General features: G+C 40.6%; 1 protein-coding gene across 2 annotated transcripts; it reads left to right on the forward strand.

The window, feature by feature from the left end:
- The first annotated feature begins 6,157 nt into the window (after positions 1 to 6,157).
- LOC4346383 (uncharacterized) lies at positions 6,158 to 12,097 on the forward strand. Of its 2 annotated transcripts, XR_003238760.2 has the most exons (6): positions 6,158 to 6,593; positions 6,683 to 6,732; positions 9,311 to 9,437; positions 10,495 to 10,599; positions 10,672 to 11,605; positions 11,747 to 12,097. XR_003238760.2 is itself a non-coding variant. In XM_015755194.3 (5 exons), the coding sequence occupies exons 1-5, from the start codon at positions 6,179 to 6,181 to the stop codon at positions 11,292 to 11,294; spliced, it is 1,320 nt and encodes a 439-aa protein (XP_015610680.1). In that variant the 5' UTR covers positions 6,158 to 6,178; the 3' UTR covers positions 11,295 to 12,097. The 2 variants fall into 2 exon arrangements, 1 of the variants encoding a protein (XP_015610680.1); XM_015755194.3 differs by having other exon boundaries at positions 10,672 to 12,097.
- The last annotated feature ends 2,175 nt before the right edge of the window (positions 12,098 to 14,272 follow it).

Genomic DNA, 14,272 nt, shown 5'->3' on the forward strand with positions numbered 1-14,272 from the left:
TTTTTATATAGATCATTTTTAATAAAAAAAGCTACATAAATAAAATATAAAAAATAATTTCTGTCCTAAATAATATATCCCTAACAAACTCATAAATATAACAATACCAAAGGGAAGAGATGGATTTTTTTAAGGAATTTACCAGTCAACTAGCGGCAAGGGCATGGAAGATATCCAAACAAAAATTCGAGGGTATGTAAGGGAATAAACAAAACTTAGGGCATAGAAGAGATTTGGTAAATTTTCAAGGAAACACAAGGAATTTTCTAATTGTTAAAGAAGCATGTCAATTAGAACACAATATATTTTCTCATTGTTAAAGAAGCATGTCAATTAGTAAAACAAGTTACATAAATGCCCCAAGCAAGATAGAGATTTGAACTATCATTAATATAATTATTACTTTTCACCGAAAATAAATTCTCAAATACACAGGACAATAAGATCAGTAGTGTGTAACAGAGGAAGCATTGGGCAATGGAAATTTTCATAAGAACCGTACATGCCACCTACTTGATGAAATATCAAGTCCATTTGAGGTGTACAACGAAGATGTTCTCCCCATCACGAAGGAGATGCTGATCAGGGAATAAGCATTATTAAGGCTATTACAAGATGAATGGATGGGTGCGAGCACAAGATCGATGAGATGCTCATTTGAGTTTTGGAGAGATTCGAGGAGATGTAAAAAGGTTGGAGCAAGTCCTTCGAGGAGACAGCCAGCACTGTCGAGAAAAACCACCGATATCATTTAGGCTACTTCACTCCACCAACCTAGGCACCTCTTCTCTCCAGCAACCACCAAGTTTCTCTAATAACATTTTCAAAATATATTACACTTCCTCATATGTAGTACGAATTTGATTTTAAAATATGCTAAAGTGATTGGATCTAAATCCAAAGGAGTTAAAAGTTAGAGGTTGATTATTATCTTCGGGTATGTTTGTTACAACTCTAGCTCTCAACTCTAACTTACTTAGAGCAAGAGATCTACCTAACGATCCAGATCCTCCGTTTTTTGGAAGTGGAGTTAGCATAGGTACTCCTTAAAAAAACTAAACTAGGGGTGGAGCTGGGTTTTCTGCTCCACAGCTCCACTCCACCCAAAAGACTCACTACCCTTTAATTTTTTAAAATATGTAAGCAAAATTGCCACTAACGCACCCCAACTCACCTCTTGTAACCCTCAACCCGTACATGTCAGTTGTTGGTATTTCTTAACGTCGTTACTAGAAATATGAATTCCCAGCAATGGCACAAAAATAGCCTTGGTATATTTATGGTTACAGATGTAATCTGCAAGTGCACGGATATACCAATGTAGTATTTCACCCAGAAGTATTCCAAGGTATCGTATTTATTTAATCCCAAGGGAAGATTTAAGAGAGAACTATGCTAACAATATATATACATCACTTGTATAATAAAAATCTAAGCAGGAGTTAATTCATATGTATGGGTAGAGTGACCCGAAGCATAAGAACTTTGATTCTCTCATTAATTAATCCTAGGCTATGTGGAAGAAAAAATAGAAAATCAATCAATTCCTACACTTCTAATATACACTCAATTCTAGTTTACATCTACTAGTACATAACTGTGCAGCCAATACCCCTATCAGTGCCCTCCTGCTGTTTCAAGAGACCACCCGGGTTGCCGAGTTTCTTACGACAACCTGTCATGGCCGTCCAACCAGGGCTAAATACGGAGGAGTATCCTCCCTAGGGAATTGTCTTAGGAATATATACTAACGTGGAGGAATACCTGTACTGAGCTGTCACCATCAGCGGCTCACCTCTACTGTCCTGCAGCATATATACCCAAATAATGATATTTAATAATCTAAGCACCATGCTCACATCATTAAATACTACTCTATATATATCCCCATGGATGACATAGAGTAACCGAATTATCAGACATTAAACCCACACCATTGCACCTCTGTGGTAGGCTAACCACACAATTATAATGACATAGATATAAAGTAAAACCGATACTCAAACAAAGTAAAGTACCGAGAGTATATAAAGAAGAATATTCTATTTTTTTCCAAAGGTCTTGCAAAAGAGGAAAGGAAAACTACTAGAGCCATATCCGAATTCCTCCGAAGACTCGAGAACTCCGAAAGCTATTCTATACTACTCCACTTAGCACTAGAGCAGTAAACTAAAGTTGAGAAAGATCAAGTCTTGCTTGAGTGTGTATTGAAGTGGATTAAGTGACCCATTTATATAGCCTTCCAATAACGGTTATGGCAGTTGGAATTGTCGAAAATGCCCCGCAACCATCATTGGGAGTACATCTGAAGCGTCCATGTGGAGGGCCGAGATGAGACGATGCTGTCAGGGTTTGGCCAAACCCCTGGTTCGGCCGAACCTGAGCCGGCCCAGTAGGCCTCCAGCTTTGGTCAGGAGGCTAACATGTGGATCCTCATGGCGGTTGTGGCAGTTATGACAGTTTTCATGACGGTTACACCTGACATGTGGGCCCCTCTATCCTTAAGCTTGCTTAGGAGTGAAGTTTTCCTTTATTACTTCTTTATTTATGCATTAATCTCTGCAAACAAATAATACTCCAAGTACAAGTGAAAATATATTATTCTAAAATAAATATGCATTGTAAGTATAGCTAGTTCTCCTTTATTTTAGTTATATTGACGGTCGAAATTGGTCTATAATGGCCGTCAAAATTAGTGTAACTCAGGAAAATTTGGACTTTTAGTAGGGACAATTAATGTGCGCCCGCATGGACGGTTCGCAATTTCTGTTCAACATTTCCAAAATATTATACCTCACCGTTGAGAAACTATTTCACCCGATGTTTTTTATATTTTTTGTGAACTTAGCAAATTTTACTTAATTCAATTTTCTTTCTTTCGGTTCCAAAATATCCAAATTCCTGAAATTTTGCCCCCCTCCCCCCAACTAAGATTTATGCATACAGGAATAGTAAACTTATACGTTGAGAAACTAAGATTTATGCTCGTGCCGCCGTCGCCTCGAGCCCCGTCCCGCCGTCGCGTCGCCCGTCCCGTCGCCGCGCGCCCGTCCCCTCACCGCCTCGCACCCCGCGCCGTGGCGCCGCCGTCACGTCGCCATTAACCGGCCTCCCTCTCTTCCCTCTCCCCTTTCCCCCCTCTCTCCCCTATAAAAACCCCACCTTCCCCATTCTCCCCACTCCATTCCCTCCTCCTCCCCTCTACCCTCTCCACCGTGCCGTCGTTCTCGTGCCGCCGCGCCGCTGCCCTCGGTGCTGCCGTACCGCGCCGTGTGCCGCGCTGGGCGACACCATGCCTTGCGCCGCCGTCGCCGCCGCCGCCCTCCCCTCGTTCCGCCGCCGTTGCCGCCCGGGGAGCATGAGCCGAGAGAGAGAGGGAGGAAGAAAGAAGCCGGGAGGGAGAAAAGAAAGAAAAGAAAGAAAAAGAGAGAGAGAAGGAAAAAGAGAGAAAGAGAGAAAAGAAAGAAAAGAAAAAAAAGAAAGAAAAAGAGAGAGAGAAGGAAAAAGAGAGAAAGAAAGAAAAGAAAGAAAAGGAAGAAAAGAAAAAGAAAAGGGGAATAAATAGGAATTTGAGGGAGATTAAGAAGTTTAGAAAATTTAAAATAATTAGAATTTAATTATAGGATAATTATAGCCTAGAATTGTAAAATATTAATATGATTATAGATTATTTTCGGTAATCTCTGTAAGTGGTCGTTTCACGGTAGGAATTTAGATTTATTTAAGAAATAAATAATTATGTTTAATTCCTAGGAATGTACTTCCAAATCACAAAATGATTTAGGTTAAATGACCCAACAATTCGAATATAGTGGTTTCGCAAACTTTGTAGTCAATTTAGAAAGATCGATTCGCGTTCGACTTTTATGTGAGTTATTTGAATTTTATTTGAATTCTAATTGAATTCAAATCATTTGTTCGCACGTAATTTTAGAGCCCGAGGGAGTTGCGGATCCGAGCGAGGGTCAAGACCCGCAAGACTTCGAGCAAGGCAAGTCATCACTATTCTTTGAACATGTTGATCCCAATTGCGAAATTATTTTGTTTACAAATAAAATTGCATGAAATGATGAACATCCTACTTGTGATTATGCCATGTCTTGATTATTGTTTACCCCTTATTCCTTCGTAACCATGTTTACATATGAGTCCCTAGTCAATTATGACAATTGCTTAGAAATGCTATTCTAAAATCATGCATACTCATATTTATCAAATGTTATATGCTTGGGCAATTACCTTTGGGAAGGTAATTGAGATGCGGCATGTGGAGACATGAGCGCCACATTGCCATGATATTGATGACATGATTTGTGAAAGGAGAAATAAACTAAACAACTGTTTTCGACTGGGGCGGACAAAGGATTTGGGTGGTATCTGGAAAAGGCTAGTACTGTCCCCAGTCAATTAAGGACCGAGCCATGAAGTTAAGCATGAAACGACCCCCGTACAACCGTACTTCTCGTATGGGTATAGACCTAGCAGACTAGATGGCCGAGCGGAGGTAGTATCCCTGCATAGATGGTTCACCCCTGAGTGAGGCAGGTGCGCTACGGTGGGACAGCCGTTGAGGTAGGGCCGAGAGGCGAGCCCTACATCGGTGTCGCCATTGGTAGGACTGCCATGAGTGTGTGAGAGAGAGAACTTAACTTGAACCATGATTTAATATGTGTGTGAGACTTCTCTTTCCCGGGAGCGCCAGAACTCCTCTCACTGCTAGAAACATGGATGCCTAGAGTGCATGAGGATTTAAGTTCATGGAGCGGGTACTGCCAATGCGAGGTTATCGAAAAGCTTTGCCGTGACGCGTCTCATGTGTTGGGACGAGGCTCATGTGTTGGGCAGTCGCGGAGTACGGGTAAAGTGTACATCCACTGCAGTGTGAGTAAACCAAATCTATTTGAATAGCCGTGCTCGCGGTTATTGAGCACCGGGACGTGTATTACACTTGGCTAGACTCTAAATTCTTAACTTGTGTGGGATGGGATATTGCATGATAATTTTTATGCTGTTGGAGCCATTTCCTAAGAGGCGGGAAGGTGGACGTCCTCAGAAAACCATGACGACTCAATGGCGGGAAGCTATCCTTGGGATTACAATGGATGGTGGACAGAACCGTCGTTGTTTAAATGTGAACACTGGTACTAAAATTTGATCAGTCAATGCTAGGTCTTAGTCTTGTGAAAAGAATTACAAAACTGGCTTTGCGCAAAGAACCATAGCCATCCTTTGAATACCCCTATCATGTGCATTGTTGCTGTGATGGCTTACTGAGTATGGTTGGTACTCACCCTTGCAATATATAAACTTAATCAGAGGCCGGAGATGAAGCTTCGGAGGATCCCTACGCGTACTACCAGGAGGGTGATGAAGACGATGGCGCTCAGTAGGTCTTAGTTACGGTCGTTGCCTGTGGCAATGGCGTGCCGCTGCCTTAACTCCGCTGCCTTATCCACTTCTGCTTTTGGAATGTATTCCGGACCGCTCGGTCCGATGATTTAAGACTATGCCTGCGGGCTTATGATGTAATAATTCGCACTAGACTATCGTGTATGTGCATTTGGTATTTCAGCTATGAACTCGTGTGTACCAGACTACTTGATCCAGGGAAATGGTACTGTTTACATGATTGATTTCTGTTATAAAAACGGGGGTCTACAGGCCTATTTGGTAGAGCTCCAAATAATTTCAGTTTCACCTAAAATGGGAGCGGAGCTAGGTTTAGGAGTTGAAGCTCTACGCACAACCACAATGTAGCAATAGGAGGAGGTCTTAAGCCTCTAAAGTGGTACTTATACATTGTGAAAATAGTCTATATAGTAGTCTTTAGAATGAGTTATCTATATGCCTACCCATAAGAATAAAACAACAATACTTTTTCTTCTCACTCTCCTCTTCTCCTCTCATGTCATACAATTGAATGGGACAAGTGAAAGCTAATGTCTTCTCCTACCATATACATTGTAGCAAACACCATAACATATATCGGATTTCACCTTATTACTCAGGTACTAGTAGATATTATACTATATTTTAAGTATGTCGTGAAAGTTGGAACCCTACCATTACTAGTCAACCGAAACCAACAGCAGCTCCAGGATTTGCATCTAGGCGAAGCCAAACCCACATAACGAACGCAGCGCTCCCTGCGAAAGCTGAGAGGAGAGCTCCGGAGGAAATGGAGCAGCTTGTGGGAGTTCACCACCACCATTCTTCTTCCTCCTCCCTCTCCCCGCGGACTCCATCTCCAACCCACCCACTCCCGCATCTCCTGCGCCTCCCTTCCAGCTCCAACCGGCTCCGCCCACCGGATCACCCCCACTCCTCTCATCCTGTCTCCAAGCTCCTCCGCGTCACCCCTCCCTTCTTCCTTGTCCTCCTCGCCGCCGTCTACCTCCTCGCCTCCTTCACTATCTTCTCCTCTCCCGCTGCCTCGCTCCGCCCCACCAAGAACCGCCCCAAGCTCCTCCTCCCCATGCCCGCCCCCTCTCCCCCTCCCCCCGACCTCTTTGAGCTCCACGGTGGCAGGATCCGGGCCTGGATCACCAATGTCGGCGCCACCGTCACCTCGCTCCTGGTCCCAGATAACAATGGTGCTGCCTCGCTGGATATTTTTGCTCTTCTTGTCTTCTTTCTTGCGCTGCTTGGGATTGATTCACGGTGTTGTTTGAGTTTTTGTCAGGGGTTCTTGGTGATGTGGTGCTTGGATTCGATTCCCTGGATCCTTATCAGGTCAGTTGCTGATGCGTATTTCTAGACGTTAATTAGCCTGTTCGAGGCTTACTTTTTTTTTTTACATCTTTGTGGTAGTAAGTGTGACGACTAGGCTGGAGATTTTTTCATCTTTTCACATGTCGATGTCTAGTAGAATTAAATACTGATGATGGGGCACAGTACATGAGTTTTGTTTGTTTTTCTTTTCCAGGAGAAATGCAGCACATTTAATGATGCATGCCTGAATAACTTGAAGCTGGTTACTAGTACTAGTAATTACGGTTGGAGGTATAATCTGATAATTAAATTATATGTTTAGTTTGCAGTCTGTAGCACTTTTACCTGTCTACTGGAAGTAAACTAGTAAAAAGAACATTCCACATCAGTTTTGATCATTACTTGTCGGAGCTTTTAAATCGTCCGTAAGTATGAAAGTGAAGTATAAAAAGTTACTGAAATAATTAAGTATCCAGTTAGTAATTCCCTTCATATCCATTTTGTACCCCTCTAAAATATATTTATGGCATGCTTATTAGTCACTTCTGAGAAATTCTCTCCTTAATCGAAGAAAATTTGGTGATAAAATCATAGGACTGAGTTATAACAACTTTGATCTGATCTCTGCATTGATCTTGTTTCATGTTTGCTTGCTTTCCCAAGTTACAAATTGTCAAAAAAGGAAAATTGATCAGGAATGAGGATTGCTCACATGGGTTCAGCTGCCTAAAGAAATTCCAAACATATATTGGGTTAGGAAACATTAAATGCATTCACTTATCAATTGTACCTCTCTTTTAATTTACCTTTTCTTCCCTTTTGTAATGATCCTTTGATCATCATGGGGTAAACATCCATCACAGAGAGTTTGGTTGGTGACAACTTGAAGTCGAGTGGCTTTGTGAAGGATTTCCCCATTTGGGGAGGAATAGATTCAGACAAGATGGCCATGGGAAAGACCGGCACTTAGAGTTTTAGGGACCAGGGATTTGTTTATTTATCTTTGTTTGGCTAATAGAGATGATTTTCTGATCCTTAGAAAGGGGTAACTTGACTTTCAAGAAGATAATCTTACAAATCTAATCCTATCTCTAAATTAACGAAACTAATATTATAGTACAGTAACACGTTCACACATGGATAATGCACATTTTCTAACAAGCAGCTCTCGCTAGAAAGGTTAGTGTGATTCACAGCATGTGAATTTGGCACATAGGAAAACATGTTGTATTCTTAAGTGTGTCGGCATGTTACCAATTCCTTTTTCATGTTTTTGATTGTGTTATTCCTATTGAAGTGTATGGGGAGAGATGTACTGTGAATATTGGACGATTGTATTTAGCCTCGGGGTCCCGGTATATATAGGAGTACATGTAGAGGAGATAAGGAAGGAGTCCATACAAATCAATCATATCCTAATATATCTCTAATTACCATATTACAATTCCCTATAGCTGATAATTCATATTAGCGCCTTTATGACTGTTCTCTTGGACTTTGTAAATCATATGGTTTAAAGTGATGATTTCTTCTTTTCTATTTTCCCATCTAATCAATCAATAAAAGTATCAGTGTATGGGTTAGCGTCTAGCCTACTACTACATCATAAGGCTAATATCATCATCAATCATGCTGTTCACAGCATTGAGTTCATAACTACCAAATTGTGCTTTTTAAGAAACTTCAGTATTTGTTCTGCTACATTATGTATTGGCAGCATAACTTTGGATGGTAGTCTCATAGCACATAATCTAGAAATTAACATTCAAATGATACAACACTCATTGAGTTTTCCTAACATTGTTTTGTGGTCACTAATTTCTAAGTCATAAAAAAACCAATATATTAGATTGCTGTATGGATATTTATGATGAGTTTTACTTCATCAATACTTAATTGCAGAATGAGGTGGTGTTCTAGCACTTGTTTTATAAATAATTAATAAAATTGTGGCCGTGCGACATGTTACATGTCAATTTTTTATAGGCAGCCCCCAAAAAAATGCAGCATAGCAAACACCAATTGCATTTTGTCTAATTACCCTATGGTGGCCAGCTGTTACTTCAAGCACCTGAAACTGACCTCACGAGCCTTTATTGTTGAAACTTCTATGAATCTTACATTTGGTCTATGTTTCGTCTACAATTGTGTGATCCCTTTTAGAACTCTTCGTGGAACTTGTTAAAACAAGGATAAAAATTCCAAACATGCAAATTCAACAACTTCTTGAAATTTCTGGAAACCTGCTTCTAACTCCTATGGAACTTGAAGCTATTGTCTGAAACTCACTGAAACATGCTTGGAAATATGGCTAGGTCCCCATCGTTTGGCATATTCATATGCTTATCAGCCAAAATTTGAATTTTCAACGTTAAATTTGGAGCTAATTTTGGGGTTTTTTCATCGAAGTTTATTTTTCAGCCTTTGCTTTTAGATCTCTAAGAACACATATATAAAAGTTTTATTTACAAATTACTTTTCGTTTGCAAATATGCCATTTGGCTTATTCCACCAATATGCCAAACGATGGCACCCCTATTTTTTAATATGCTTATATAAGTTGGTTTGGCACTGATGGTTTGAGTTTTCCTATGATCAGAATGGCACTTCACCTTATTTTGGCTGCATTGTTGGGCGAGTTGCAAATAGGATCAAGGATGGGAAGTTTACTTTAAATGATAAGCAGTATAGTCTGGCTATCAACAACCCTCCAAACACTCTTCATGGTAAGACATAAGGTACTCTGCATAAATTCATTGTTTTGTGCATATTTCAGGCATACATGCGTAAGTAATAGTGAACTATTGCCTGTTTGTCCTTGTGTGAATCATCTGTTGCTGATCAAGTGTACATGATAATGATATTTCTGCTGGATTTACTTAATATCCATTTTTTATTACCTCCTAATATTTCTAATTAATCCTAGAGGAACTGTCCCATTAATACTGAGTTAATGGGATTACTAGATCCACCACCCTTGAAAAAACTAAACCTACTTGTTACTTGATGTTTCTTTATATTACGACCAAGTATGGATATTTACCTTGTCGAATCATCAGTACGGTCTATTTTCTGTAGCAGTTTGTGTTAGTGTAGCTGCCCGGTTTGGAAATTATTCTTGTTCGGTTCCATTCCCTTTTGCCAAGCCACAATAGTAATCTGTTCTTGGAGTTCATATTATTGCTCCATGAGTTACCTTATTCAAAGGTGTAGTCCCCCCAAAAAGTACATTTGAAAGAAAATTATGAGTTATTTGGCCAATAGTTTACACTCTTACACCTGATACTAGCAACAGCAATGACAAGCAAACAGCAATATGAACAGTTGGCTTGCTGTGGTGAAGATGACTCACCTGATTAGTCGCTCTATTGAAATGATTCTCTTTCTTTTTTTGAATTTATATCCTTAACAATGTTAGATATTGAGAAATGTTTGACTTGTACCATTCACTGAATTTGGATCTGGCTGTGAATTTCCCTGATACTTTTATTCCGTCTCTTATTTGATACATCTCATCCATGTTAATGCTTCATTCAAGAAACATGCAAAAATGCATATTTGGTGTATTGTGTGGTGGGCGGGTGTAGTTCTTAATTTCTCAACAAGAATGGCTCATTTGCATTCAATCTTTCATAACGGACCTTGCATTTTTTCATATTTTCGTCCTAATCTAACTGCACGCATGCATGCATAGAGGACAAAAACTCAAAAAGAGATATATGCCACTGCAGCTATTTCAATTTGGTCTTCTTTAAACTAATGCAACTGAATATGGGATCTCAGGTGGATTTAAAGGTTTTGACAAAATCATCTGGGAAGTTGCTGAATATGTCAAAGGGGAGAACCCATCAATCACCTTCAAATATTACAGTAAAGATGGAGAGGAAGGTATTTTAAAAACTTCCGGAAAACAAGCAACTATGTAAGTGCCAGGACTGATTTTAATTTTTCACAAAACAGGTTTCCCAGGAGATGTTTCTGTCACCGCTAGATATTCTATTCTGGCAAGTACGACACTGAAGTTGGAGATGGAGGCTATACCTTTGAATAAGGCCACACCCATCAGTTTAGCACAGCACACCTACTGGAACCTGGCAGGCCACAACTCAGGAGATGTGCTTGCACATACTGTTCAGATTTTGGGGTCTCAGATAACACCGGTAGATGAAACCTCAATACCCACCGGTGAGATGATGCCAGTTAGTGGCTCACCCTTCAATTTCCTGACAGAGACCACAATTGGCAGCAGGATTGATCAAGTCCCTGGTGGCTATGATCACAACTTTGTGATTGATTGTGGTGAAGTGAAGTCAGGTTTGTGCCATGTGGCGAAAGTGACAGACCCTTCAAGCTCCAGGGTCCTTGACATTTGGGCAGATGCACCTGGAGTGCAGTTCTACACTGGAAATTTCCTCAATGGCATTGTGGGCAAAGGAGGCGCAGTCTATGGGAAGCACGCCGGCCTGTGTCTTGAGACCCAAGGTTTCCCAAACGCAGTGAACCAACCTAATTTTCCCTCGGTGGTCGTTCAGCCTGGTGAGAAGTATAGTCATACGATGTTGTTTGAGTTTTCAACAAAATGATCCAGTTCTTGTAGGCCATTTTGTTTTGTTCTTTCTACGAGCTTGATGCTGCAGTGGTTGTATAGCTTTCAAATACTGCTCCACGTGACAATTTGCTACTCTGAATTTACACGAATCAGCAGACAAGGAATCTCGTGTAGGACTTGCAGGCAAGGTTCTTTTCAAGATGAGGTTAAGGACATAGTAGGAATGGAAACAGATGGAGGCCTATGGGATGGTACTGAATACGGTGGTGAAGTGGGTGAGAACAACCACATGAACCCCAGAAATTCAAGGGTCTTTTTGGTGACAATGTCGCCCACTCACACCAGGTAATTAGAGAAGATCAGATTGCACATGCAGAAAACATATTTATACAGTTAAGCTGTAAAGCCACACCAGACTGGAATCATCCTATGCTGATTATATATCAAAGTTTTGAGTTGTATTGCTAACCTTTGCTTTGCCCTCAGGAGCAAAGAGATTGGGGCGATGATTCGGACGGATATCTTCAAACTCTCTCAATGAACTGAACTTAGTTTAGTTATCTGATCCAAATCAAACAGCCAGACACTAGTGACTAATACTGACAACTAATGTACAGAGTTGACCGTAAAATGATGTTTCACAGCAACTTTGACTTCACAATCACAGCGTTGGCTACGTGGCGACAACCACCAGTCGGCTCCCGTGAAGGTGCTCCTCCATGGGGACGAAGATGGGAGAGAGGGAGATGTCAATGACATGTGGGTTTCAACATTCTGTTTTTTTTATCCCAAGTACTACTCCCTCCATCCACTAATACAAGTGATTTTGACATTTTACTTGTACTGTTTGATCACTCGTCTTATTCAAAAAATTTGTGCAAATATTAAAAAACGAAAAGTTGTGCTTAAAGTACTTTGGATAATAAAATAAGTCACTTGTCTTATTCAAACTTTTTGCAGATATAAGAAAACGAAAAGTTGTGCTTAAAGTACTCTGGATAATAAAGTAAGTCAGAAATAAAATAAATAATAATTCTAATTTTTTTTAATAAAATGAATAATCGAACAGTGCAATAAAATATTAAAATCCCTTATATTAGGGGACGGAGGGAGTACCACTTATAACGCTTACGGTCAACCTGCCACGTAAACATCAAATCAAACAAAAACTGCCGTTTAAAACCATGGAGGGATTAGATTTTAAAAGTTAAGGGTGGGTGTTCTATATACTCCCTCTATCCCAAAATAAGTGCAGCCATGGTTTTCCGCGTCAAACTTTGACCATTCGTCTTATTTGAAAATTTTTTGAAAAAAATTAAAAGCATAAGTCACGAGTAAAGTACTATTCATGTTTTATCATCTTATAACAATAAAAATACTAATTATAAAAAAAAATTTCAAATAAGATGACGATCAAAGTTGGGCGCGGAAACTCATGGTTACACATATTTTGGGACCGAGGTAGTACCACCAAAAAAAAAAGTGTTCTCTATCAGGTTTTGCCGTTGAGCGATGTGATTGAAACTCGACCATATTTGAGGGACATAAAATGAACTTTGCTAACTGCACGGCTGAAATGGTTTAATCCATGGTTTATAAGGTCGGATGGGCTCTAATCCATCGTCTAAGAAAATGCTAATGATGTGGCTTAACCAAATCATGGCTAATGAGGACATTTATAGACTAGGATAATTTCGTTCATTCCCCTACTTTAATATTTAATATTAATTTTATCTCTATATTCTACAGTTTTTTTTGTCCCTCTCTTTTTTGAAATGAATGAGGCCTTTGCCTTTACTTTGGACAGAAGTTAGTGGAGCCGGAGTTGTTGCGTAAAGAAATAGAAAATGATAGGAAATAATTTTTTAAACGACTTACACTAGACAGTGCGAAGTTCTATTGATAGGGCAGAAAAAAATTACAACATTACAACCCTGAAAGGTCATAACCAGAAAAAGGAGAAAAAAATGACCACCACCGACATACTGACAGCACCAAAACACTGACCCGGAGAAGGCTAGCACCGGACCGACCACCACCACCATCGCCCACGGGAGGACCGGATCCGGCCTCTGATGCAGACATCACTACCTCGGATACACACAACAATCCTCTAACGGTCATTCAAGGACCGATAACAAGAGCTCGTGCGCGACAATTGAATTTAGAGGTGAGCTCGTTCCTATATTCTTCTTTGTATGAATTCGAGAATAGATTGCTACCTAATAATTATATTGTGATTAGGAACAATGAAGGGGACAAGGAGACACTTGGAGAAGGACTTAGAGCCATGGAGGATCATCGAGGACGTCCAAAGTCAACGTGGAGGCCCAAACCAAGTCAACCTCGGGTGCAATTCGGAGTCTAGGACCAGTCTGTACTAAAACGGGCGTCCAAATCGCATACGTGCTCGGATTGGGGCATTCTTTATATGGATGGAAAGCTAAGAAGATAACCTTTCCAATGGTTTTGGTCCCACGTCAAAATTCTTTCCGAGTCAATGGAAATCGACCGAACAAGTTGACATCCAGAATCTGTCCCGGTACTGCATCACCGTATTTGGGCCTTTCGGCCGTGTATCGTGTTGGAACCCATTAGGGTTGCGTCGAGAGGGGGTTGCACGACCCTAAACTCTATATATCAGTACCCGCCGCCCTCTTTAGGTTTTTGGATTTTGCTTAGATTATTCTGTCGAGAACAGTTTCATCGCTAGATCGGTTTGTAAGACCCCAACTCGTGAGCTTAATCATTCATCTGCAATTTTGGTTGTTTTCTATCTCGTTCTTGTTTATGTTCTTCGATTGGCAAACAGGGATTAGCCTTCTCGGCGAGGTCATCCGCGTTTCGACACGGGTGATAACCAGAGGAGACGTGGTGCTGCGATTGCGGGGCTCAAGAGCGTGCACGTTCAAGAAGCCGGATCGATTTGTGTCGTGACTCCGCCCAAATCGTTGTTTATCAGAACCTTTCGGAAGATCGGGAACTGTGGACCCCCGTTTTTATAACAAGAAT

Source organism: Oryza sativa, chromosome 9 (genome assembly GCF_034140825.1).
Source record: "Oryza sativa Japonica Group chromosome 9, ASM3414082v1".
Lineage (NCBI taxonomy): Eukaryota > Viridiplantae > Streptophyta > Magnoliopsida > Poales > Poaceae > Oryza > Oryza sativa.

Coding starts and splice junctions, on each gene's coding strand:
- LOC4346383 (XM_015755194.3), top strand. CDS start 6,179: ATGGAGCAGCTTGTGGGAGTTCACCACCACCATTCTTCTTCCTCCTCC. Junction 6,594..6,682: donor CCTGGTCCCAGATAACAATG/GTGCTGCCTCGC, acceptor AGTTTTTGTCAG/GGGTTCTTGGTGATGTGGTG. Junction 9,438..10,494: donor CCCTCCAAACACTCTTCATG/GTAAGACATAAG, acceptor ATGGGATCTCAG/GTGGATTTAAAGGTTTTGAC.